The sequence below is a fragment of the Perna viridis genome, chromosome 6, assembly GCF_037379345.1.
Source record: "Perna viridis isolate PV_CMFRI_1.1 ecotype Kerala chromosome 6, ASM3737934v1, whole genome shotgun sequence".
Lineage (NCBI taxonomy): Eukaryota > Metazoa > Mollusca > Bivalvia > Mytilida > Mytilidae > Perna > Perna viridis.
Genome location: NC_142450.1, coordinates 1,551,701 through 1,577,545, shown reverse-complemented (window position 1 = coordinate 1,577,545; position 25,845 = coordinate 1,551,701). Strand labels below are relative to the sequence as shown.

Genomic DNA, 25,845 nt, shown 5'->3' with positions numbered 1-25,845 from the left:
CTAGAAATGATTTTGTAGTCGGTCCAGATGGCAGATTAAAAGTCCACAATACCCCTGAAATTCATTGTGATTGTAGTCTTCTATTTCTAAGAAACTACACTTTACAAGTATCAGGACGTTGCAGCTCGCCACCGGAAGTAAGAGGTTATGGCGTGTCTTGTTTTCCCATCAACGCATGTCGGCAGTCGGACCCATTGTATATTCATTCAAACACAATCGCAAAATGTCACAACGACAATTTCAAGGATTTCAAACTGGCTTACGGCAATGTAGCATCTAGTCCAGTTATCATTTATCGCCGTTATGGTGTCGTGAAGAACACAAATCTCCAGCTTCAACTATTCTCAAATAATCAAAGTATAGAACTACAGACTTTGCCTTATGAGGAATCGAGATACACATTCATATCAACGAAAATCGATGAAAGTGATTTTGCATGCGTCATGGCCACGTTCGAAACCGAAGACTTCCTGAAGAGATGCATAACTATACCTGGAAGAAATATTGCATTGTCAATTAGCATGAAAGCCGTTATATCGCTAACTTGTTCACTTGTCGTAAGTATTGTCGTAAACATGACATTAATGTTTGTAGTAAGAAACTACTGACAAATAACACGAATGTCTAAGTTGACCTTTCGAGCAAACGATACGGCTACAGAGATCGAAGAGTTATACGAAGCGTGCGTTGATGACAAAGAGAATAATCTCTTAATCTCTACCTTGATCTTTCAAATCCGTCGTCTGGCACTCAACAAAAAGCAAAAAAGTCGCAACTAACAGGTAAAGTCGACCAACGTCCCCCATGAAAGTTAAAAGTAATCATGAACTTCCATCGACTGAGGTTAAGGTAGATTCCAGCTACGGCAATGTTGACTTTCAATGATAAAATACTAACATTCCTCTTGTCAAGAACAGCAGCATGCCATCGACCAACTCAGAAGTCTAGAACTTTACCACGATGATAAACTTTGTATGGTGGTTTTTTGTACTTAAACTTAGTTGCATTGTCACCGCTTGCCCTGAGTTGCATACTGTACATAATGTAATAAAATGTATATTGCATTTTTGTAATGTATAATTCATGTTTAATCATTTTATAAGTACTTTCAAAAATTCTTATGCACTATATTTCTATGTAATCCTTTTATTTCATTTTAAAAAGGGTGAAAGTAGAAACTTTTTATTGTTTTCCTTTCCTCTTTCGTCTACCTCTTACTTGACTTTTTAGGAACAACTCGGCGGTTGTTCATAGAAAAGCAGAGGACGCTTACCCTACCGGTGCACCTGGTCCATGCTTCCAGTTTTTAGTGGAGTCCGAGTTGCTCATTTGCTTTTGTTACTTTGTATGTATGTTTTAGTTACTTTATGTTCTTTGTTGTGAATGTCTGTTTTTCATGTCTGGTCTTTGTCCCTGGATTACATTCTTTTGATTACCGCTATAACCTTGGTTCCCTCGATTATTCTTTTAGATAAATCATACCTAACACCTACAGTAATATATAGATTTTTCTAGATCCTTGAATGATCGTAATTCTGTACTTTAGAGTCTATCAAATTATCTGAAGAACATTCAACTAACATTCTTTCATATTTCAAAGAGATATTGGGGGATGGATGTCACCAAACCCTATTTCTTGTAACATCAACAACAACAAAAAATCTGTATAACATTTCAATATTTTATTATTGAACATTTTCCTTCTTCCCTTTTAAGAACATTGTCGCTAATTATTCCACTTGGAAGAGGCTTTTAAAAATAATGTCTGTCATTTTACAACACCAAATTTTATGCAAAAAATCTTTTAAAATAATTTTCTAACATTATTTTTACATCATTTCGATCACCAACAGTTAATTGTAAATTAAAAATGCCTGTAGGATTTTGCAATTTGACAGAAAAGAATGCGCCGTGTGATTGGCGTGACTTTGATTTTATTATAATCTTAGTCCGACCGCAGCGGACGCATCGTATTTCGGAAGAAAAGTAACATCGGGACCCGGTGTCACACATACTATTACTTCAGAAATAGTATGGGCGCCAACATACAGTTCAGTAACGTCTCGGGGAGTTCAAACGTTTCTTGATAGGTCAGTTATTCCTAAGGTCAAATGTCAGGAACTAGTTTGATGACTGCCCGTGCGAGATTCGAACGTTAAAAAATATTAAAACAATGAATCAAGCGCAAAAACATTTGTTCTTAAAATGCATCTGATTAATATATGTATTTTTTTTTTCACTCAAATGGGCTTCTCTGATAAAGCAGGAAGTGTTGATAGAGTTGAAAAACAATTAATTTTTACCTCAAAAGTGATCTGTTTCAAGTGTCAGTCCCTGTAAGAATCAGGCAGTTGGTGAAACATGGTATAAAAAACCCATCGTTCTGATAGAGTAATTTGACTATTTGAACAATCAGAATCATTTCAAGTGTCAGTCCCGGTAAGAATCAGGCAGTTGGTGAAACATGATATAAAAAACCATCGTTTTGACAGAGTAATTTGATTATTTGAACAATCAGAATCATTTCAAGTGTCAGTCCCTGTAAGAATCAGACAGTTGTTGAAACATGGTATAAAAAACCCATCGTTTTGATAGAGTAATTTGACTATTTGAACAATCTGAATCATGCTGGCACATTAAGTTGCAATTTCATAGAAATGCAATTAAAATGAATATCTCAAGGGCAGATAACTCAGTCTAAAACCTCATTTTTCTAACATTCTATTGAAAAATCTCTGAGCAAAGCCAATGATGCAGAGATCAAATAATGATCTTTTCAAATAGAGAAAGCCTCCTTCAGTGATATTACATTTTCAAATCGATTGGGTTTTGACATGCATGTTTCTGATTTTTCCCATTTTGCCTGATTCTTACAAATACCTACACTTAACATCCCTTAGTTTGATGGCTTATCACTATAGTAAATTAAGTTTTCTTTCAAACGGACTGCCCTATTCTACCTTTGACTTGTACTCAAAAAGTATAGCTGATAGATTATACATACACATATTTGGAATTCTGTAATTGAGTTAGAGAATGAAGAGTCAATGTCTATTTATAGATATTACATCATCAAACAAATTCTATCTGCCAGGACGGATCCAGAAATATTTGGAAGGCGGGTGGGTCATATCCAGGTCAGAATTTGTTTAAAAGGGGATACTTCTAGGCTATCATTTTCTAATTTTTCCCCAATTTTCCAACAAAAATGAGGAAGGGGTTCAAACCTGATTCCGCTACAGACATTCATTGTCTAATCTTTACAACAAATATTTTAAAGCAGCGACTCGTTAATATACATTAAACATGAAAAAAAAATATGTATCACGTGCTTTAATTGATTTACATACTTACAGGTACTGTGAAACCTGTCAAAACAGATCCCAAAAAAACCAGAAACTTGTCTAAACCAGACATCATTTGAAGTCCTTTAATGTTATTTTGTGTAAGAATCAGGCAATGAGTGGCACATCATTTTTCTCAATTTGGTCTTTTTACCTCAAAAATATTCAAATACATCTATAAACCAACTGAAAAGCTATTTAATTTTATCCTGAAGCATTGGTGACGTAGATATTTTTTGACTGCTTATATAAGGAAATAGTTCGGCATTTTTCCATAGTGCATTTCAACTAAATTTGAACTATCAATATCTTAAAAAGGCAAACTTAACAACAATTCCGACAGTAATTTCTTGAGGTTATGAGGTATAAATATTTTGATAATGTAATAAAATGTCTGTGTGTTTTTACTTAATGTGCCACACCTTATAATATTTTGCCTGATTCTTAGACGTAGAAGTCCTTAAATGTTACTTTCAAGGCGTTTTTTAACCTCAGAAAACAAACTTCTTGCTTCGCTGATGAATAATACCAATATAGTCCGAAAAAGGTTGAGTTCAGACAGGTTTCACAGTAGTCAAGTACATGTAGTATTTCGAACATCATGTTTACCTGTTTAAGATGCAATAAAGGTAGATCTCAATACAGAATAGATTAAATGTGTTCAATAAATATAATCTACTGTAACGAGATGTCATCAAATGCCCACTGAAAGACACCCTAACAGACTTGTCAAAATACATTACTGAAACCCAATAAACATGTACTTAAACTACAGTAAGTAGAGCATTGTTTGTCTTGTAGTGTGTGTGGCTGTTAGCTTTTTTCTGTTTTATTTTTATTTCCTTGGTTTTATTTCTGTCTTAATGTTCCGGGTGTGTTTTGCGTAAGCATTTTCTTCCTTTGGTACTCCTGTATATCTACTCAAATGCATGGTTTGGCAGATGTCAAAAAGTGATCAAGGGAACCAAGATTCGAGTGGAAATAAAAACAACAGGCTCTAAGGAGTCTGAATTGTTCACCTGGTTCAAGTTTTGCCTTTCAAGGGCAATAACTTTAACAATAAGTTGTCGGATAATTTTGACTCAAAAGAAGATGTAGGTAGGACATATAAGGATCATTTCATCAATGTTTTTTTCTACCTATTATAGTTTTCAAGATATTGGCTGAAAACTGCTAAAACATCATTTTTTTTCACCTTTCAATGGCATTAACTCTAACAAGGAGACGTCCGACATCTTTGCCAGACTTTTGTAGGCCTTATCATAATGATCATTTCGGCAATTGAAATATTTTTACTAAAATTAACGGTTCTGGAGATGAGAAAAACCTTGTCTAACCCCTGTTCTCTGAAGGCAGTGTGAGCTATTGCCATCGTTGTCATCGTCGTTATAACAATTTTTCAAAACTTTCCTCCTCTGACACTATTGAACCAATTGGTACAAACCTATGAATGAATATTCTTTGGGGTATCCTGAATAGAAGTGATGTGGGAATTTTTTATCAGTCAAAAAATCATGTCCGCCGTAACTAAAATAGGACATAGTGGTCAGACTGTAGTTTTTCGCATATATCACCAAAACCATTAGGTTTAACCAAATTATAACGTGTTTAAAAGTGTTTAGTATGATGAGATCTACCTGTGGTCAAGTTTTCGTTTTAATCCATTAAGCCATATTGGAGCTATTGCCATTTTTGGCGTTTTTTTTTTGCTATTTTTAATGTTATTTCTTTAAAAAATCTTCTCTGGCACTATTTGACCAATTAAAAAAAAAACTTAAAAAATAGAACATAGGTGTCAGACATATGAGTTATGTCCCTTACCCTAAGTCTACCTTCTTAAGAGACTTTACAACCCTATGACATCCTTGTTATTTTTAAATTGAGTAGCGAACATCCTTAAAAGTGAATAAAATTTGATTAAACACTTTTAAAATCGTGGATATTTTTGTCAAAATAAACCCCACCGAACCTTTTGTTATTTCTACGGAACTGCTCTTGTTTTTGTATAATTCGGTTGTTCGTTGGTTATAATGAATTTGTTGTACAGGAGATGTAGGCATCACTCATAAATTGATTAATCGGTTACATAAAGTGCTTGCTCATGCAACGAATAAATGCAAAAACAATTCAAAAGAGAGAAAAATAAAATTGTACAAAAAAAAACCCAAAAAATAAAAAAAAACCAGACAAATCATATCAACCAGTCAATATCACAGTAGAAATATGTCACAATTTTCAAGTGTAAAAGTTAATATCAAGACCTGTATTTCTAGGGATGCCTAATCCAAGCTTCCATGATTTCAGGCTGTGACGCTGACATTACCACCGTGTATGTTGTTTTGCTAAAACATAAAGAAATAGACAACACCTAACCAAACTCTCGTTAAAATCGAAAAAAAGTTATCATATGATGATACCCGTACAGCTGTAGTTTTGACGCGAGAGGTAAATATAGACTAGTGAACATTATCATGTCCGCCCGCACCTTTTTCTCTACAGTTTTCTCTACACTGCGACTACTTATCACAGCTACTTAATGTTTTGACAGAAGCTATAAGTATACCATTCTGTATAAGAATCGGGCAATGGTTGGCACATAATTATTCTCAATTTGGTCTTTTCTGCTTCAAATGTCTAGTTAACAACCGAGAAGCTGTTAGAATTTATCCTGAAGCACCTGTGACGCAGATAGTTTTTACTGGTTATAAAAGAAAAAATATATTATACATTACTGATTAAGTAAGTACTTAAATAGGCCTGGCTGTAGTGGGATTCCATTTCAGACTCGAGCGACATCAGTTTCACGTTTGAGGACTGTTTAATATTTATCATGTTCAGCGGCAGTTATCCTTTACTCTTGGTGATCTATGCTTACAGGTTTTTTAATTTATTATATATCTTATACCAAGCCTAAATTCCGTTTTCTCGTGTTTTTTTTTAATCGTTTTCGGTCGAGAAATATCCCTCCACAAACAGGGAGAGGAAGTGCCAGTGGGACTTACTTATTCATAATTCGAGGAGTTGACATTAAAATACAAACTTGGTAAATACCTTTCCATGACTGGGGTTGACATCACATAATACAGTACTACTTCCTATTTCCCAACTGGAGGATTTGACATCACAATACACTGTGATACTTACTTATTCATGACAGGAGGAGTTGACATTACATTAAAGAGGGTTTTCTTCGATATTTCCTTCTGACCCATGGCATTCATTGCTTTAATTGCAGGATCTCTATTGTAATTAAAAGTAATTATTAAAAGTCAAATGTGTTCAAAACAAGTCCAAATAACACTTGATTTTGAGACGAAAGTAAACAGTTCCATTTAAACTAAATTTTCAGTTGAGACGTTAACTTGAACATTCCATGGAAGGCCGTTGGTGTCATAGGTAGTTTTGTTTTTCAAGCGCTGAAATCTGCAAGATTTAGACAAAATTTAAAAATAATAAATCATGGTCAGAAAAACATACGAATTTGACAATATGGGCAAATAGTTTATGGTCTATTGAAGACAAATTTATTGTTCTTCTAAGAAATTGTAGATGATGTAGGAAAGCAAGTTAAAATAGAATGAAAGGGGGAAAGTGAATTACCTCCCTCTGTTGATAAAATTGCAATGCGTTTTTCAATCATCTTTTTATACCGGGAACTACTTGCACTTAAAAAGAGATGAATGCGGTTTCTGCATTTCAGATAACATTTCTGAATAAGATTTCATGGAAAGACTTTTCCATCATGATAAGCCCACTGCCTGATTCTAAGAGAAAATAACACTTTTAACTCGTCAGACGGCTAGCTATAGCAACATAGCCCAATGATTACCTAAACTTATCTAACTAGTTATATCATCTTTGCCAACTTGTTATAACAACTTTGCCGACTGGTTAAATCAACTTTGCCAACTGGTTATAACAACTTTGCCGACTGGTTATAACAACTTTGTCGTCTGGTTATATCAACTTTGCCGACTGGTTGGAACATCTTTGGCGACTGGTTTTATCAACTTAGTCAACTTGTTATAACAACTTTGCCCACTGGTTATTATTTCAAATTTGCCGACTGGTCATACCAACTTAGCCAACTGGTTAAAACAACTTTGCCGAGTGGTCATTTCAACTTAGCCGACTAGTTTAAACAACTTTGCCGACTGGTTATATCAACTTACCCGACTGGTTATATCAACTTTGCCGACTAGTTTTATCAACTTAACCATTTTGTTATAAAAACTAAGTAACTTGTGATAAGATTTACTTTATCAACATCAACGAAACCTGACTACCCTCTGAGCTGCCGCCAAAATACAGTGATAGAAGATGCATTGTGGTTATGTTAACAAACATTACACCAGCTTAAAACAAGACAAAAACCAAAAGGAAAACGCACTTTTAGTCATTTTAACCATTTAAGTGGCAGTCTTCCTAAAAATTAGACATGCATGTTTAAAACCCGCCGAATTCAGTCTCATTTCTTTTTCAGAAACAATTACTGATCACAAAACCAGTTTTAGTTTTTCATTAGCTTTTTGCGCGTTAAAGATAAAAATCATATAGATTCTACATGAGATTTGCACTTTGGAAGAGCTATCGTTCTTGATTTGGTTTCATTTGGTTGATTTCAGTGGGAGATAAATGTATGATTTTCTTAAAAGTGCTGATCTGAATACAGAAAAGATTGTTGTTATGTGAAAGTATAGCATATGAAAACAAAGCATCGTTTGTTTGGTGGGTTTTTCTTTACTATGAATCACTTTACCATTGGCAGTGTCTGAATTTCATGTGGACTGGTACTTAATAACCATCATCTCTAAAAATTTCGTTTCCTCTAATTATATTCGAAATTGTTCTCATTCATAACTGTTTTCTTGAAATTCATTAGGATTTTAAAGCTCTTGCTAATCACTTATAGGTTTAAATGAAAAGACAATAAATATACTGAACACATATGATAAGCGCTTGAAATTAGGATGGCACACTGTCAAGAATAGCAGGACAGGCAATCTTCTACATGGCGGGAATTTTCTGGCATGAGTGCGACTCATAATTGCAAAGGCGCGGTCATATAACATCCTAGCACCCCACCCACCCTGTCGACTATCTATTTGGATAGACTGATTATTTAATGCTTTACACTGTTGACTAAAGAATTAAAATAAAAATAAATTGTTGTAATAAAGCAATTCTGGTTACGCCATAAATAATGCTAGTAAAGTATCAACGTGGAATGAACTCCAGATCAATAGTAATCAAGGGAACCAAGGTTATAGCGGTAATCAAAAGAATGCAATCCAGGGACAAAGACCAGACATGGAAAACAGACATACACAACAAAGAACATAAAGTAACTAAAATAATACAAAGTAACAAAAGCAAATGAGCAACTCAGACTCCACTAAAACTGGGAGCATGGACCAGGTGCACCGGTACGGTAAGCGTCCTCTGCCTCTCTAGAAACACCCGCCGAGTTGCTCATAAAAAGTAAAGTCCGGGTGGACAAACGAGGAAAGGAAAACTATGACCTGTTGAATAAATCAGTTTTCATGTTGCAGATGGATATACCATAACGATCCACGAGTTCATGATGACGACCATAAAACTTATGTAGTGATGACTTTAATCTTGTAGCAAGATAACCCTGTTATAGAAGCCTATTTGTTAGAGTTCTAGCGCGATACAAAAAGTCTGCGTAGTTTCGGCAAGCTCTGGCATAACGTATGAGTTGTGATATGAACACTCCATACGCGGGTGCTGAAGGAATGTTGCTACAGATGAAAGGAAAGTTGACAATTTTGAATGAAAAGTCATCACGTTTGTCGTAAAGTTTGGTCAATAGTTTTCCTTTACCATCGATTTCTAAGTGTAGGTCAAGATATGAGACTGACTTCACAGTGTCTGTAGTATCCTTTACCTCAAGTTCTTTGGAGATAAATGCGATGTATCAAACCCAAGTAAAGGATCACAATTTGTTCCCATTGGAATGCCGATTGTTTGTTGAAAAACACGTCCACCACACTGGGCAAATGTGTTGTCGATTAAAAATTCCAGCATTTTGTAAACATCTTCCTCTGTATATTTGGAAGATGATTTGGAATTATTTCTTACAAAGTATGAGGAATCTCTACCAAAAACTATATATTTGTACCATCTTTTTAGGAAAAACAACGATGTATAATGTTTTTAAGTCGGGATTTTAACTGAGTATGGGGAATAGAAGTATACAGTGTTGAAAAATCATAGGTTTTGATGCTATTTTATTCAGATAATAGTCTTGAACTGATTGTCTCCAACAGATCATCGAATCGAATTTTTCAGGATCCACATTGAATTAATACAACTACGGGAGTAACAAGTGTTGTGGCAGGACTGCAGACCATCTTTGACAGTTGCGAGTTAAAAGTTTTGGAAGAGGTTTGGTGGTACATTATACAGATCCAGCTATGAAACGTTGTTTGTATGGATTCCTGTGGAGTTTAGGAAACCAGTACATAGACGGTAAATCACAATCATCGTCCTTAGTAAAGAGACTAAAAGAGGATAGCACATATTTTTGGTTTTTCACAATCTCTTCTTTGGAGAGTGTGGTAGCAGTATAGGTCTTATCGCTGCTATTATTTTCTATGTCTACCTGTGATAATAAACATTGGATGTAAAACGTTTTGCAGACAAAAACAATGTTGTTTTGGGCTTTGTGTGTTGTTACGACAACATACTTGTCATGTATAGTAGACAATGTTTTTGCTACACTGGGGGTCTTTGTAAACCGATGTAGCCTTGACACTCATTGACCTCCTTAAAACTTTCAATCGTTTCAAAATTAAAGACCTCACGGCCTTCAACCACTCTGACAGAGAATCAATGTCTTCTTGTTCTCGTTTTATCCATTTTCTTGCATAGTCCTCGGCGGCATCCATAAGAACTTTAAAGTTATAATTCCAATTTATGGAGCTTGGTTCACGGTACATTGTACTTGGGACCTTTAGAAAGGATATTACGCAGAAATTCGTTTTCGATGATAATTAAATCTCCCGTAACGACGTGACCAGAAGGACCATATTTGAATGGAGAGTTTTTGCAACAACAGTCAGATGGTTTAGCCTTGAAGTTCTCAATCTCGAGGTTCTGCAATAGCCTTTTATAATTGAAAATTTTGGATGCAATGGGCGAAGTATAGGAATATGAAATAATTGGTATGGATTTGTCTTTGAAATATGGGGGAATTTTTGTTGGTAACGTTTTTGTGATGGAGGATGTTAGCCAAGTTAATTGCATCTATACCTTTGTTGACAAACAGTATAGTGGAAGAAATGTAAAGGGAGTGTAGTAGAGTGAGAGGTATAGAATAAAGTTTGGTTCTAATATGATAGTCCAAGAGGTTTTTGTATGAAAGGAAGGAGACCATCTATGGAGACATCATGTAACTTAGGTGACGTGTAGTGGCGATGGCCATGACTCCTTATTGTTATATTGGCTTGAAAGGTTTCCTAAACTTTTGATGTTATCATTGCATCCGTAAGAATATGGCCAGGATCACCTAAATAAAAATGTTCAAATCTCCTTTGGGTGCTTTGATTGGGCATGACCACGCCTTAATAATTATTATAGATGAAAAAAAATCCACACTTTTGATCACACAACCACGTATTTTTTTCAATTCAATCCAACAGATTGTGATTAACTTAAACTGGGGTCGTCCCGATAATCCGACACCCAAACAGTCAAACACTCCGATAGTCCGACACCACAACAGTCTGACACTCCGATAGTCGACACTCAAACAGTCAAACACTCCGACACCCAAACAGTCCAACACTCCGATAATACGACACCTAAACAGTCAAACACTCCGATAGTCCGACACCACAACAGTCTGACACTCCGATAGTCGACACTCAAACAGTCAAACACTCCGACACCCGAACAGTCCAACACTCCGATAATACGACACCTAAACAGTCAAACACTCCACTAGTCCGACACCCAAACAGTCTAACAATCCGATAGTCCGACTCTAACAGTCTGACACTCCTATAGTCAGACACCACAATATCAAAAATAAAATATAACAATCAAAAAGGTCATCTGTTGCTACTTGACTATCTTCAGCATTGTCAGGAAGTGGATAACTGACGCAGACAATTACGAGATAAAGTTAGAATAGCTTCAGCATTGTCAGGAAGTGGATAACTGACGCAGACTGACGCAGACAATTACGAGATAAAGGCATGGAGCTATTACAGGGAGAAATTTTATCATTGGGTGATCTTGATATGTTAGAACAGATGCATAAGGGATCTATAGAAAAGAAACCAAAGCATATTTCTTAACTACAAATTTGTATAAAACTGAGTAGCTGTCATTAAATAAGAAACAACTTCTGTGTGTAAAAACGTATATTTCAGTATGTTAGGTGCACATGTACCTGTGCATGCTTATCATACTTTGAACTTTGTCTTTTTTTAATAGATACCCAGGGGAATAATCCAGGTTTCTTTAAAAGGAGAGTTCAGGAAAAAAGAGTTTCTAAGCTAGTATTTGCTAAATTTCCCCAAATTTCAGAAGAAAGTAAAGTTTTTTTTTCTTCAAAAAGGTTGGGGGGGTCCAACTACCAGAGGACCCCCCCCTGGATCCACCACTGATACCTGCACCTAAAAACCTAATCTGCATCTTACCTTCTATCATCGTCAGCTGGCGGAGGGTTCCAGTGGTCATAATTTGTTTCCACAACATACCACCTAATATTGAAAAAAAACATATCATATGTAATTTAACAATAAAAACAAATGCAGTTAAATACAATTATAGGTTAATTCTGGGCGTCAATATCGTAAAAATTAATGCTCCAGACAATCATTGTCAAAACTATACTGCTTTCTACTTCATTCAGTCCTACAGCTTACACTAACAATTTACGAATCACAAATACGGTGATTGTTTCGCAATCTGGTATCATTTGCAAAATAAGTACCTGCGAATATCAAAAGTTATTAGGCAGAAATGTTGCCAAAATTGACCAAATTTAACAAAAAGGGAGGTTAATCTGGATCCGTCACTGAACATTTTAGTTTTCGTTATGTAAAAAAAAACATCAATAAATCATGAATTTATTCACCTTCCAGATTTTGGATCTATGTTCCACATGTCTATAGGACCAAGTCGTCCCTTTGTAACTATGACACCTTCCCCTGCCTTCGACCCTCCCATAATGGCATAAAATGAAGCTGCTGTCGGAGTATAGGCGATTTTATCGACAGCTGTCGTAAAGTTTTCTGATGTCGCCAAGGCCTACAATGCATACATATAAAATAATATTTATTAAGATGTATGCAAACACGTCACGCTGATGCACTCAAGACAAAGTTGCAACATATTAATATCCTCTCTTCTTTCGTCTACCCTGGACGACTTTTTGTGAGCAACTCAGCGGGTGTTACTAGAAAAGCAGGGGACGTTTACCCTATCGGTGCACCTGGTTTATGCTCCCAGTTAGTAGTGGAGTGCTCATTTACTTTTGTTACTTTGTATACTTGTATTATTTTGGTAATTTTATGTTCTTTGTTTTGTGCGTCTGTTTTCAATGTCCGGTCTTGGCCCTTGGATTACATTCTTTTCATTCCGCTAGAATCTTGGTTTCCTTGTCTACTCCTTTGCACATACTTAGAACATATGGAAACTTATTTATAGAATACATAACATCAAATCATTTACTTCAAACTCTCATATATGATATCCAATTACCATTTGAATTTATTTCCTCGTTTTTCATGAATTACATGTCGTTATTTAATCAGAAACATAAAGTTATCACGTTATTCATGATCGTCATCACGAGCTCTTGGGTCGTTATGGTGTATCCATCTGCACCGTGAGAACCGTTTAGTTCACCGTGTCATAATTATCTTTCCCTTTTTCTTCTACCATTGACATGACATTTTACAAGCAAGGTGTTTCTAGGAAAGCAGAGAACGCTTACCCTACTGGTGCGCCTGGTTCATGTTCCTAGTTTTTTAGTGGAGTCTGGGATGTTTCTTTGTATGTGATATGTAGTTTATTTCATGTTCTTTGTTGTGTGTGTCTGTTTTCTAGTCTTTATCTTTTGAATATATTATTTTGATTTTGATTTCTGCTCGAATCTTGGTTCAATTGATTACTCTTTCTAATCATATGAAAAACACATGACAAACATTAGTGTGTTTTTCCTAATTCGTGTCCCAATATTGGACTGCTTCAAATGTAGTTTGACAAAAGATTGTTGGGTACTACCATAGGCCTACACGTATAATCTAAGGTCTATGGTAGCATTTCATTGTAACCACTGCCATGTAACCAGAATACATTGTGACTAAATTATAACACTAAGCTGTAACCACACTACATTGTAACCACTACGCTGTAATCATACCACATTGTAACCACTACTGCTGTAACCACACTACATTGTAACCACTACAGCTGTAACCACACTACATTGTAACCACTACACTGTAACCACACTACATTGTAACTACTTCCACTGTAACCACACTACATTGCAACCTTTGTATTGTAATCACAATACAATGAAACCACTACACTTAAACAACACTACACTTCAACCACTAAACTGTAACCACTACACTTAAACAACACTACACTTCAACCACTAAACTGTAACCACTACACTTAAACAACACTACACTTCAACCACTAAACTATAACCACTACACTTTAATCAATATCATGTTTAATGTATTTACACTAAATTTTAATTTTTACACTTTAAATTAACTGGAGAATTTCTTCTAATTTTTAATTTCAAGTGATCTTATTGGTCAAAATTCGAGTTAAGGATGTGAGGAAAGGTCAATTTAAGATATTTCAAAAGTAATTCTTTCTATTCAACCCTTTTCAACCTTCCCGATTGCGTTTTGTCTACACGTTTCGCTCTTGTTTCGAATTTCGACATTTACAGTTAGCTAGGTAAATCCATATTGTAAATCGTGAAGTAAAACATACTTACCTCCCTGATAAGAAAACTAACTGGAATGGCTTTTTTATCCAAAATACCAACAAGTAAATTCTCCCAAATTGCACCCTGATCTAAAAAATGAAAATTACAAGTTTATAGATGCCTTTGAACAAAGAGTACTATTTTTAATGGAGGTAGATCAAGGGTAAGGGACACAACACTTAATTACAAATCATTGGAATGTTTGTTTTCAGCATTTTACATCAATTTCATGTAAGCATCTGCCATCAAAGTAACTTGGACTGATTTCATTTTGTTTCATACGAAAGCTTGATAGGCTTTGGTGAAGTTGAATATGATACAAACATATCACATTTCAAGAGTTATGTCCCTTACCCTAGGTCTACCTCCTTAAAGTCAGGCTACCTTCTTTTTCGTAAGGTCTCACTTCCAACAGGTGTGATTATTTAAGAAATAAATAACGGAAAGTCCATTTTATCAGTGTTTTACCACGGACTGACCATTTATGCCGCATTATTTTACCCGGCCCGATTTTAATTAACTCGATTTACTTCTCAAATCTGAAACCCTGGATCATACCCGACTCTTAACTGAAGAAAGAAAAGTTAAGATAGGAACTGAAGCATCACAAGAAAAAAACTTTCAGACAGGTTTTAAATAATTATATAGATAAAATCATTAGATTTAGGTAAGATAATTATGATGTTAGCTGAGGCTTTTTTTCTAAATCAGAGATTTACGCTTTACTAACACAGTGAGGCGATCAAGCAAAATCAGCCACCCAAGACGCATAATTATTTGGAATACAAAAACTTGAAATGTTTACCTCTCTCGTCCATGGTAATGGTAAAAACATTGGGTCTTTGGCCAGTGACCAACCCGACATACCCAGTGTATGTGACTCCACTGTAAATTGTCTGGAAATTATGAATGAAACAATATGTAAATTGTGGTAGATTCACTAATAATCTTTAAATGCATACAAAACCAACGATAACTATTAAGGGGCGCGACGACCATTGTTTGACATTTGGTCAGTAACATAAAAATTGTTTCAATCTTGTTACCAGGCATTTGCAGTATCTGAATTTCATATGGGATTTGTACCAGATGCGTGGCACCAAAATCTCGATGGGTGCGGCGGGAGTTACAAACATATATTTGAACTTGTTTCAAATGAGTATTAGAGCAAAATAGCCTGTTACTGTTTTGTTTGTTATTTCGTTTTGACAAGAATTTTAAACTTGACAAGCTGTATCAACGAAAAATGTCAGTACAGGTACAGCACCTGTCGCGTATGCTTGACTACGCCCCGTCTGAAAACTTAATCGATGATATATATTTCAGTACTTTCTTCTCAAAAATGTTCTGTACCGGTCATAAACAGATTACAGAATATTTTACCAAATAAGTGTTCAGAAGACATAATGTGAATGTTTTCTCTAGTTTAAAAAGTATAACCATTTGTAAGAATCAGGCAAAATGGGAAAATTCAGAAACATATATGTTTAAAATCTACCGATCTGACCAAATAATTTCTCTCAAGGATGGTTTCTTCATTTTCAAAGACCATTATTTTATCTCTGCATCACTGGATTTGTTCAAACATATTTCAACAGTTATTTGATATTTGATAGTGATTTTAAAATGGCGGCCAATTTGTTTACTAGAATTACTACACGGCGGGAAAATTGAAGTTGCTGTTTACTCAGTGTTAATAAAAGTGATGGATATATCATTTTTTTTTTTATTTTAAATTAAAATATAATGAATGTATTCAATTTCTGATTAGTTTATACGCTATAACCTAATTTGGGTCCGTTTACGCTGAAACATAATCCGCTTCGCGTACTTTTTGTTTGTCAACATCCGAAACGTTTTCAGTTACATTGTAACGTTGAAACGTTTTTGTGACAATAAATTATTAACTAACTTTATGTCCGCCGGGTTTATGTCAAATTCCTGCTTTAATAACTATGTCTTCAACTTTGGAAAATAACTGAACATTTCCCAGTGATGAAATGACAGCGTCTTGCCGCTGATTTTAAAATGGCGGGCAATTTGTTTACTAGAATTATTACACGGCGGAAAAATTAAAGTTGCTGTTAACTCAGTGTTAATAAAAGTGATGGATACATCACTTCTTTTTATTTTTAATTAAAATATAATGAATGTATACAATTTCTGATTAGTTTATACGCTATAACCTAATCAGAAATTGAATACATTCATTAAATATGAAAAACGATAAGCACTAAAAATGAAGGAGGAAACAAAATTATACATGTACACCATTTTCTTTTAAAATGATTAATTTATTGATTGAATGTGGTTTAATGTCATATATTGGGCTTTTTCAGAATTTTCAGGGCAAGACTGATTGACCATTCGAACACACCATGCTCTTCACTAGTCATACAATTTGAGCCTATTGTGCTAGCTCAATGAAGCAACAACCCGCAGGTAAGCACGCTTGCTTGACGGAGAAGCAGTGAGTACCAATTTTAAATTCTATGGTATGACCTACTCCAGCAGTGTTAGATGTTGTCTGGCAAGCCATTTTCTGACTTGGTGCGATCCTAACCTCTACCATCTGACATGTTGAAAGCCACCGCAAGTGTGAATTAGCTAAACATGTGTTTTAAAATATCTTAAGTCATTTATTTATATAAAAGAAGCTTAACCTTGGCTACCGGAAGTCAAGCGATAAAAATCAAATTTTTCCCGTTTAAATACCTAGAAAACATTTGCAATGAAGACAGTTATCAAAGTGACCAGCCATTTTGAATTAGGTCACTAATTTTACGGAATATAATATATTTTTTACAAAACGAACTTGAGTCGGTAAAGGCAATTCGTTTGTTGATTTAATATGTTCGTTTCTCAAATTTAAAAGTCCGTAATTTTATCAACCAAAGTTACACATTCAAAAAGCTAAAAACCTAATGTGAAGTTCATTAAACTGCTTTTACAAAGGATTTCCAGAATTCAATTTGATGGATTTTCCAATCAAGTAGGTCATTTGTTCAAAGAAAATCGGAACGTGTGGCATGCAATTTGGCGCTCGGAAGTAAGAGGTTGGGATATGGAGGAACGGAATTCCAACCTCTTACGTGGTAGAGGTATGGTATGAATGGGCTTAGGATTGAACCCTCGATGCAAACAGGCTACCATGGGAACATGGTAGATAATCCATAGTGTAAGGTAACGGACAAAATGTAGGTCCTATCATTATGTGAAGAAAACTTTATGCTATTTTTTTTTCTTTTCATAAACTTACGCCAAGGAAATAGATGGAATATAAAGTTTCTCTAAAACATGAATTCATGTACTGAGTGAAAGAAAAATAACTCGTATATATATAAACATACACACAAAACATAGGCATGCCATGGTTATAGGTTACTTGAGTATACAAATGGAAATTTTGAGGTTTTTGATATGCATATTTATGGTTTTTTTTCCTGCCAAAATCGTTTGTACGTTCTATTTATTTGATGTACAATGTACATGTAACATCGATCGTCAGTTGAATCCTGTATACTCTATAACAGCCCCTATATTGCTGTCCTATACTACCACACATCCAGTATCGAGTTACAACTATGAGGAGGAATCACCCGGCCAACGAATGCTATTTTTGATATAGCCTAGCTGGTGCACTGGTTTAGAGGGCAATGGATTTTGTAGAGGCGGTTTTGCCATAGATCACAACGGTACGAGTTCGAGTCCCGTGGTGGGAACAACCAAAATATATACTTTGCAGATTTGATAGTTTAACCTCGTTGGGAAGTTTTAAGACATGTACCTTTCCTCTTTTCTGATAGTCCACTCGAATGGTAATATTTCGGAGTATATCTGTAAACCCGTAATCAAGGTTTCTGGCATGCCATATACATCCATTAGGGTCCTGCATCACAATACTCGTACAAAATCTAATAGATAGAAGAAAAATAGGCAGGACCTATATTTTCTCAAAATAATAAGGCAGAATAAAACCCCAATAAAAATATATGGTTGCTCCTTTAGTAATGAATATAATTGGGCGGAAATTTGTGCAAGACCAAAATCGACTATTTCATACACCAAGGCAAGTGGTCACGGAATATCTTAAAGGACAGCTAGGTCATTCCGATCCCAAATTCAATCAAGGGAAATGATACAATTCTGAAGCTAACAACTACTATCAGCCTTTTCTCGTCATGTTCCTCAATGCATTATCAGTGGTGGATCAAGGCGGTCTAGCCCCTTTAAAAAAACCCGGATGTTTATAAATTTGTGCAACTTTTTAGCAAAAATTGACACTGTCAATGCCTATATATATCCCATAAATCGAACTTGTATTTTATCAGTCCACAAAGTTTGGAAAGATCTTGAAATCACATCATGTATTATCCAAACTGCCACAATAGGGGACATACATCTTATATACAATACTATGTAAACTTTGAGAAATATAATGTAGGTTCAATACATAAATACTTCGTAGGGCGCAGCTTAATACGACCGCAGAGGTCGAACCCAAAACAGTTGGGGTAAGTGTAGACAAAACTTGATGCAGCTTTGAATTCTGATAATGGTTAGATGCTTGACTTATGATAAGAATTTGACCAGAATTGAAGAGGTCACTTTTTGGCCCCTAATCCTAAATGATTGAGGTCGAAACCTCCAAAATCAACCCAAACCCTCCTTTGGTAGTATGACATTTATGGTACAATTTCAAAGCGATTCATTCCCATTGACACATATCAATTTCCAGAAATAATGATAATAAAAAAAATTGCGGTCCTTATTCTTATTTGGCGCAAGTCACAACCCACAAAAATCAATCCCTTTGGTGATATGGCATCTTGTAGTAAAATTTATACGAGGTCCATTCATTTTAACTAATTATTGTCCGAACATAAGGAAAGTGTCATTTTCAGATCGGTGTTTGGCCCTTAATTCCAAAAAAGTTCAGATCTAAACGCCCTAGTATAACGTTGGTGATATTTTGTTACACAATTTCAGAGTGGTCGTTCAGCTAATAGTCAAGTAATTACTTGAACATCAGGAAAATGCATGCCCCTCCCCCCCCCCCACACACACACATACACTTTTGGAACCTTGTGATAAATTAAAACCAACTAACATTCAAGTTATCGCACGAAAACCAAGTGTCTACAAACGACACGGACGACAGCGCCATACAATTATACGACCGCATCTTTTTGCGATTGTATAAAAAGTATTCAGTAGACATGCATTACACGGGCGGACGGAGATGAATGGTAACTAGACTTGCATAAAATTCGCAGTTGAAAAAAATACTAACGCTGATATATCATACAGAAGATTACATGTGACCACATCTCCAAGACTCATGTTCAATGCATTGGCGATGCCTGCAAAATATACATATAAATACTAGTAAAACAAAACAAAACAAATTTTGAAGATCAGTCCTGAGGATCTTTTTACTAACATTTTATGTGACCACCCTTGACATACATGAAACTTTTACATTATATTTTAGTCTGAATTTCTCTAACCCTGCATCATCAATATCCAAATAGAAAAGAGGATTTTGCCGGGTAAGAGGAAATTTGAATAGATGAAAGGTTAATCGGAGTTCATTTTCGGCACACACAATTTACACTTCATGTCCGGACAGTATTTTACCAATGCAGGGGTTTTCCTGGCTTTTGACCATTATGGGCCCGTAACATGGGCAAATGGCCCATTTTATATAGGAGCCAATGGAAGTATTCAGGATTTCAATGGGGCATTTTTTGGGGCTTATCAAGGGCCCAGGCAATTAAATGACCAGTTTAATTATATCTCAACACAAAAATTGGAAAAGCCCATCCCAGTATAATCCCTGCAATGATTGGAAAAGCCCATCCCAGTATAATCCCTGCAATGATTGGAAAAGCCCATCCCAGTATAATCCCATCCCAGTATAATCCCTGCAATGGAACACATTAATAAAAAGAAATGAGCAGATTTTCGTAACTTAGAACTTTAATATGCATAATCGATGTTTCTTCTGCAATTATACAAATTGATGATAAAACAAGACCTTGAATCAGCTTGCACGGTCGTTATCTTAAAGTGTTGACAAAGAAATATATTCCTTCTCATGGACAAGACAGTCATGCAATCGTTTTGGCACATTTGGAATAACAAAATCGGTTTACTGACCTTAAATCGCTTTGAAATCCATATAGACTAAAAATTTTTTCTATACTTACATGTATATACCACTTTCTTCTTTCTATACTTCGTCTGAATATTGCTGAAATATTGCTGCTTGGACGTTAAACCCCAACAATCAATCAATCAATCTTTCTATACTTATATACCACTGTCATCGTAAATTTCATTTTTTACCGTCGACAGTTGTTCTTTTCTATTTTGTTTTTGGCAAACGGCGTCTTTTAAAGAATAGACATTTCAATAAAAATGAAAGTTTAATATTGTCAAATCATATATTATCATAGCTATATCTTTCTCTAAAAGCTTAACAGAACGCCACTTTTTATGTCGAGTCAAGAAGAACTATAATTTCTCATAGGCGTAAATTATCGAAAGTATTCATACAGTACTGCTCTCCATAGGTACAGTTTTTTTTTACTGAAATGTATGTACCAAATTCCGTGTACGACATTTGAAAAAAAAAGTTTCACCACAGCTAGGCTTCAGTATGTAATATACAGTTATCAAGATTTGTCTTGATATCTTGCATTAATCAATCTTTAAAAATACATGGTTGCAAAAAGTAAGAATGTAGTAACAAATAACTTCGCCGAGCGAAGCAAGATACGACCGCAACCAACTTGGGGCAAGTGTGGACACAAAATTAGTTTTTGACACACTTTAACATAGGGATTTAAAGTTCGTTGTGGACCCGACAACTGCTTTGGATACAATATTGCACAAAAGTTCGAAATTCATATGAAATAAATTTCTGCTTTCAGCCATTAAATCAGATGAAAATTGTTAAAAACAGTCTTCCCAAAATTGACAGTTTTAGCTCCTTTAACCCCTTGTTACTCAAACATGGTGAGAAATATTCAAAACTAATTGAAATATGCAAGTGAGGACTGCTAGAAGGAATTTACTGAAAAAAAATCATTGGAAATAAAAAAAAGTATTTTTTTGGAGTGTAGCCACTTTGGCACATTAAAAAATCAAGCACTGCAAGACATATCTGAAAGTTGAGGCATTTTCATAAGGAATTGAACAAAATACAAAGTTGGATAAAAAATAAACTAGTACTATCTTTAAAAAAAGATAGCCGACGCAGTAAAATTTTCTTCTTTTCATTTCTAAGTTTCTACATTTCTTTCAAGAAAATAACACATGGTAGGCAATTACAAAGTTTCGATACATTTTTTTTTCGAACGCCACTAAGTTATCAGTATTTTGCCAATCGGGAAACGGAATTGCGATCAAGTGACTTGCGTTTCTATAGAAGAGCGTCCTTAAGGTCAAAGGGTAAAAAAGCGAAACTATAACGACTGCGTCGGAAAAAGAAAATACTAAATGCTATTAAAAATCTGTTAAGTATTCGCAATACAGAATGTTGTGAGAAACTAGATAAAAAAGGAGTTACATTACTGAATAAGAAATAAACCATCTACATCAATTTTAAATAAATGTCTATTTTACCCTTTGTAACGCAGTAAACATGCCGCTTCAGTTACGGTTCATTATTTCTAGTATATTTCAACATCATCCAGTTGCCATTCAGTAAAACCAGCAGTTAAAACAGTACAGAAGATGTGAACAATAAAAAAGTGAAAATAAAAATACAACAAACATGATGTAAATCCTAGCCACGAGTCTCAAAAACTCTTGAACTTTGTACGGAAACCAAAAATTTAACAACAACGACGAAGATAGCATATAAAAATAAATTTACGAAAAACTGTCTGGTGACAGTGAATACTAATAATATGTGCTATATTTCAGGAATAACATGGAGGAAAAACAACTAGCTAAGTTTTTTTCAGAGTTTCGCCATCACAAATTATTAACCTCATCAGGGAATTTCCTTTCATTATTATTAGAAATACTTACAATACTTATAAAAGAATATCTCCCTCTCCCTAGACCTCTGAACTTGTTACCTTTAAACTAGATGAGCCAACATCAATCAATATGATACCTTGTCCAAATTCTTCTAACCCTGTAACCCTCCACTTTTTTATTTGGATATTGATATGGCCGGTTCCAAATAAAAAAGAGGAGGGTTGCAGGGTCATGGTATTTCGTTCTATTTTACACCTAAAATATATATATGTTTATCAAAAGCCAATCATATAAGGTTTTGCCGTATTTGTAGTCTTGGGGACAGGGGTGTGTTGAACGTGATGGTTTTTAGAAGTTTATTCTAATTTGGAAAAAAATGCTAATAAAGTGTATTTTCGTGACCCAGACTCTTATATCATGTACTGTACCTCTCATTTCGCCAGCATACGGAGCTGGGAGGTAGTTATCAACATCTGCTGCTATTTTCCGAATGATAGGTATACTCAATTTTGGTTCTGGAAGAAATTGTCTGAAAGAAAATAATAATAATAATATACATGTAATTTGCAGTAACTTATTGCAAAGCAACTACATCTATACATGTATATTTGTCTATTAGGGTAACAACAAATTACCGAACACTGGTCCGATTCATAATCAAGTCAAGTTCAAAATAAATCCGGCAAAACATTTTACAAAAACAATCATTACTCATTGTTTTAGAAGAAACTGAGTATTTTTCAACCAAGGACAGTTATCTAAAAAAGAATTTGATAAGAGACCGTTTGAGACGCATTAAAATTTTGCTCATACCCCTGATTCAGGGGTCTGTTACGTAGATAAACACCATATGCAGGAGATGAAGGAATATTGCTGCACAGGTAAGGAAAATTTATGATATTAAAATTAAAATCGTCTCTTTTATCATAAATCTTAGTGCTGAGAAAACCACTGTTGTCAAATTCGAGATGTAGGTCCAAAACAGATGCAGAACAGTCTATTTCTATAGTATCCTTATCTCGAGGTCTGGTGGATATATCAACGGTAACCATTTACCAAAAGAAGGGTTGTTGATAGACAATACATCACCAATATATCTGTACGTAAAGTTGGACAATACATCATCAATATATCTGTATGTAAAGTTGGACAATACATCATCAATATATCTGTATGTAAAGTTAAGGGATTTAGCACCTTTTAATTTTTTATTCTTTACGAGGTTCTGAAGAAATTCAGTCTCGTATGAATATACAAACAAATCGGCTAGGAAAGGAGCACAGTTAATGCCCATTGGAATGCCAACTTTTTGTTGAAATATAACTCCAAATGGGACAAATATGTTATCAATCAAGCATATCGCAAAATGTTCAAGATATTTCTTTTTTCAATGTCAGAAAAAGTCGTTGGGGTTGAACTTCAGTAAATATATCAAATTGTTGACATGACACTTCAGGCTGTTCTTATATAGCTAACGATATAATTATATTCAAACCTAAATTAAAAAAAATACTATTGGTTTGCTAAATGGTGAGGCATGGTCTTTTGATCAGTTCAATTCAGGTCTGGAGCTAGCATTTCAGTGGTTGCTAGTAATCGTCTGCTTATGGTTACTTGTGTTTCCTTATTTGTACATTGAATTTAAACTTCTTTTGACTGGAGTTTTTATTTGTTATGGTGCATTTTGTAGTCTACATTTGCTAAAGGAGATGAAGGGTGGGACCCTATCAAACAAGTTCAACCCGCTTCCTGTTCCAAGTCAGGAACCTCTAACATTTCATGGGAGGGTCCAGGAATTCAGAAAAGGTGGATCCAGTGATTTAGAGCTATTTTCTTTATATATCAACTTAAACTTTCCATCAAAAGGGGACCTAGCCCCTATTTTTGGGTCCACCTATGCCACTGTAATTTTTGTGTAACTGTTTACTTTCCATAAGTTCAAGGTATAGTGTGATAGCCATTTCACAGGACCAGTTCTAGTATAGATATGGTTTCAAAGGCCAGCTAATAGAAGACACTTGGTGTGGGAACTATCAAATAATTCATTGTTTGGTCCATACACTTTTAACAGTTTGGAAGGGTCGTTGCCTCTAACAACTACTTTCTTCCCCAATGTTTCCTTTACGGCATGTTAGTTTTGTTTGTTATCTCTATGTCATGTTATGAAGTCATGTCAGTGCTTGCTTGTTTAATACATAACAGTTATGGATGCAATTCAAATGAAGAAGGAAAAATACCCAAGTCCAAGTGGTGATGATGGAAGGCAGTGTGCTAATGATAAACGTTAGATTAACGCATTGATTTATCGATATTTTGTCTTGGAAACGATTTTACTAGGAAAAAGGACCTAACTAGAATGCTGCTAGATGCTACATTTATCTAGTGGTAGAGACTAGAGTGTTTGCTAGGCGATACCTACTTCATAATATCGTAAATGTCTGGTACAATTTGTTTGTATTTCAAGACTACGTCTTGCCATCTTTTTTCCTCTGGTAAATCCAAATTTACCACGTAAGACGGTGGTCTTTCTGGATTATCCGCAGATACATGAATAAGAAAAAAACATGAAAAGAAAACAGAAATCGAAAGTGTTCTGTAGGTTGCCATGTTCCAATCATGTGACACCCGTAAAAGCAAGTCATGTGATGCATTTTAAAAAAATAATTTTATGGTACAAGGTTTAAATAAAGGTACACTACTTTGTCATAAATAAATGATCTTACTAAGTTTTATTATCCAATGGCGGATCCAGAGGGGGGATGGAGGGGATTAACAAAAAATAATTTTAAGAAAAAGTGGACAAAAATCAATATTTTGTAATATTAAAAAATGAATTTAATATTTAATATTACAAAATCATTTTTAATATTAGAAATTCATTTTGTAATATTAAAATTTCATTTTCTAATATTACAAATTCCTGATTTAGTATATTAGATATTTAGCAATATTATAAAATATCATACATTTTGTAAAAAATCACTTTGCTATATTGCAAAATCAGTCAATTTTTTTAATGTCACAAAATAATTTTCTAATATTAAAAAATATCGTAATTGAATACCACAAATACATTTTCTAATATTAGAAAATCAATTTCCAATATTAAAAAAGGCGTTTTTTAATATTAGAAATTCAATCGATTTTTTTTTTAATTAAAAAAGTGTTTTGTGAAATTTGAAATCTAATTTGTAATATTAGAAGTCTAATTTGTAATGTTAAAAAATGAATTTGTAATATTAGAAAATGAACTTGTAATATTGAAAAAAAAAACCATTTATTAATATTAGAAAAGTTTAACACTTATTTTGTAATATCAGAAAACATACTTTTCAATATTACAAAATCTTTTTTTTAATATCAGAAAATATTTTTAATATTAGAATTTCATTTTGTTCTATCAAAAATTCATTTTCTAATATTACAAACTCCTGATTTAGTAATATTATAAAACATCATACATTTTGTAATATTACAAATCGCATTGCAATATTGCAAAATCAGTCACATTTTTTT

General features: G+C 34.5%; 1 protein-coding gene across 1 annotated transcript; it reads right to left on the bottom strand.

Annotated features, from left to right (window-relative positions):
- Positions 1–1,667: 1,667 nt before the first annotated feature.
- LOC148613176 (N-acylethanolamine-hydrolyzing acid amidase-like) lies at positions 1,668–24,961 on the bottom strand. The gene is made up of 10 exons (XM_088586385.1): positions 24,749–24,961; positions 22,758–22,858; positions 19,628–19,697; positions 18,122–18,248; positions 15,140–15,230; positions 14,344–14,423; positions 12,457–12,629; positions 12,017–12,079; positions 6,489–6,584; positions 1,668–5,686 (listed from the first exon to the last, which is right to left on the bottom strand). The coding sequence occupies exons 1-10, from the start codon at positions 24,934–24,936 to the stop codon at positions 5,614–5,616; spliced, it is 1,062 nt and encodes a 353-aa protein (XP_088442511.1). The 5' UTR covers positions 24,937–24,961; the 3' UTR covers positions 1,668–5,613.
- Between the last annotated feature and the right edge of the window lie 884 nt (positions 24,962–25,845).

Coding starts and splice junctions, on each gene's coding strand:
- LOC148613176 (XM_088586385.1), bottom strand. CDS start 24,936: ATGGCAACCTACAGAACACTTTCGATTTCTGTTTTCTTTTCATGTTTT. Junction 19,698..22,757: donor GTATGCTGGCGAAATGAGAG/GTACAGTACATG, acceptor TATATTTTGCAG/GCATCGCCAATGCATTGAAC. Junction 15,231..18,121: donor ACTATCAGAAAAGAGGAAAG/GTACATGTCTTA, acceptor CATAATTTCCAG/ACAATTTACAGTGGAGTCAC.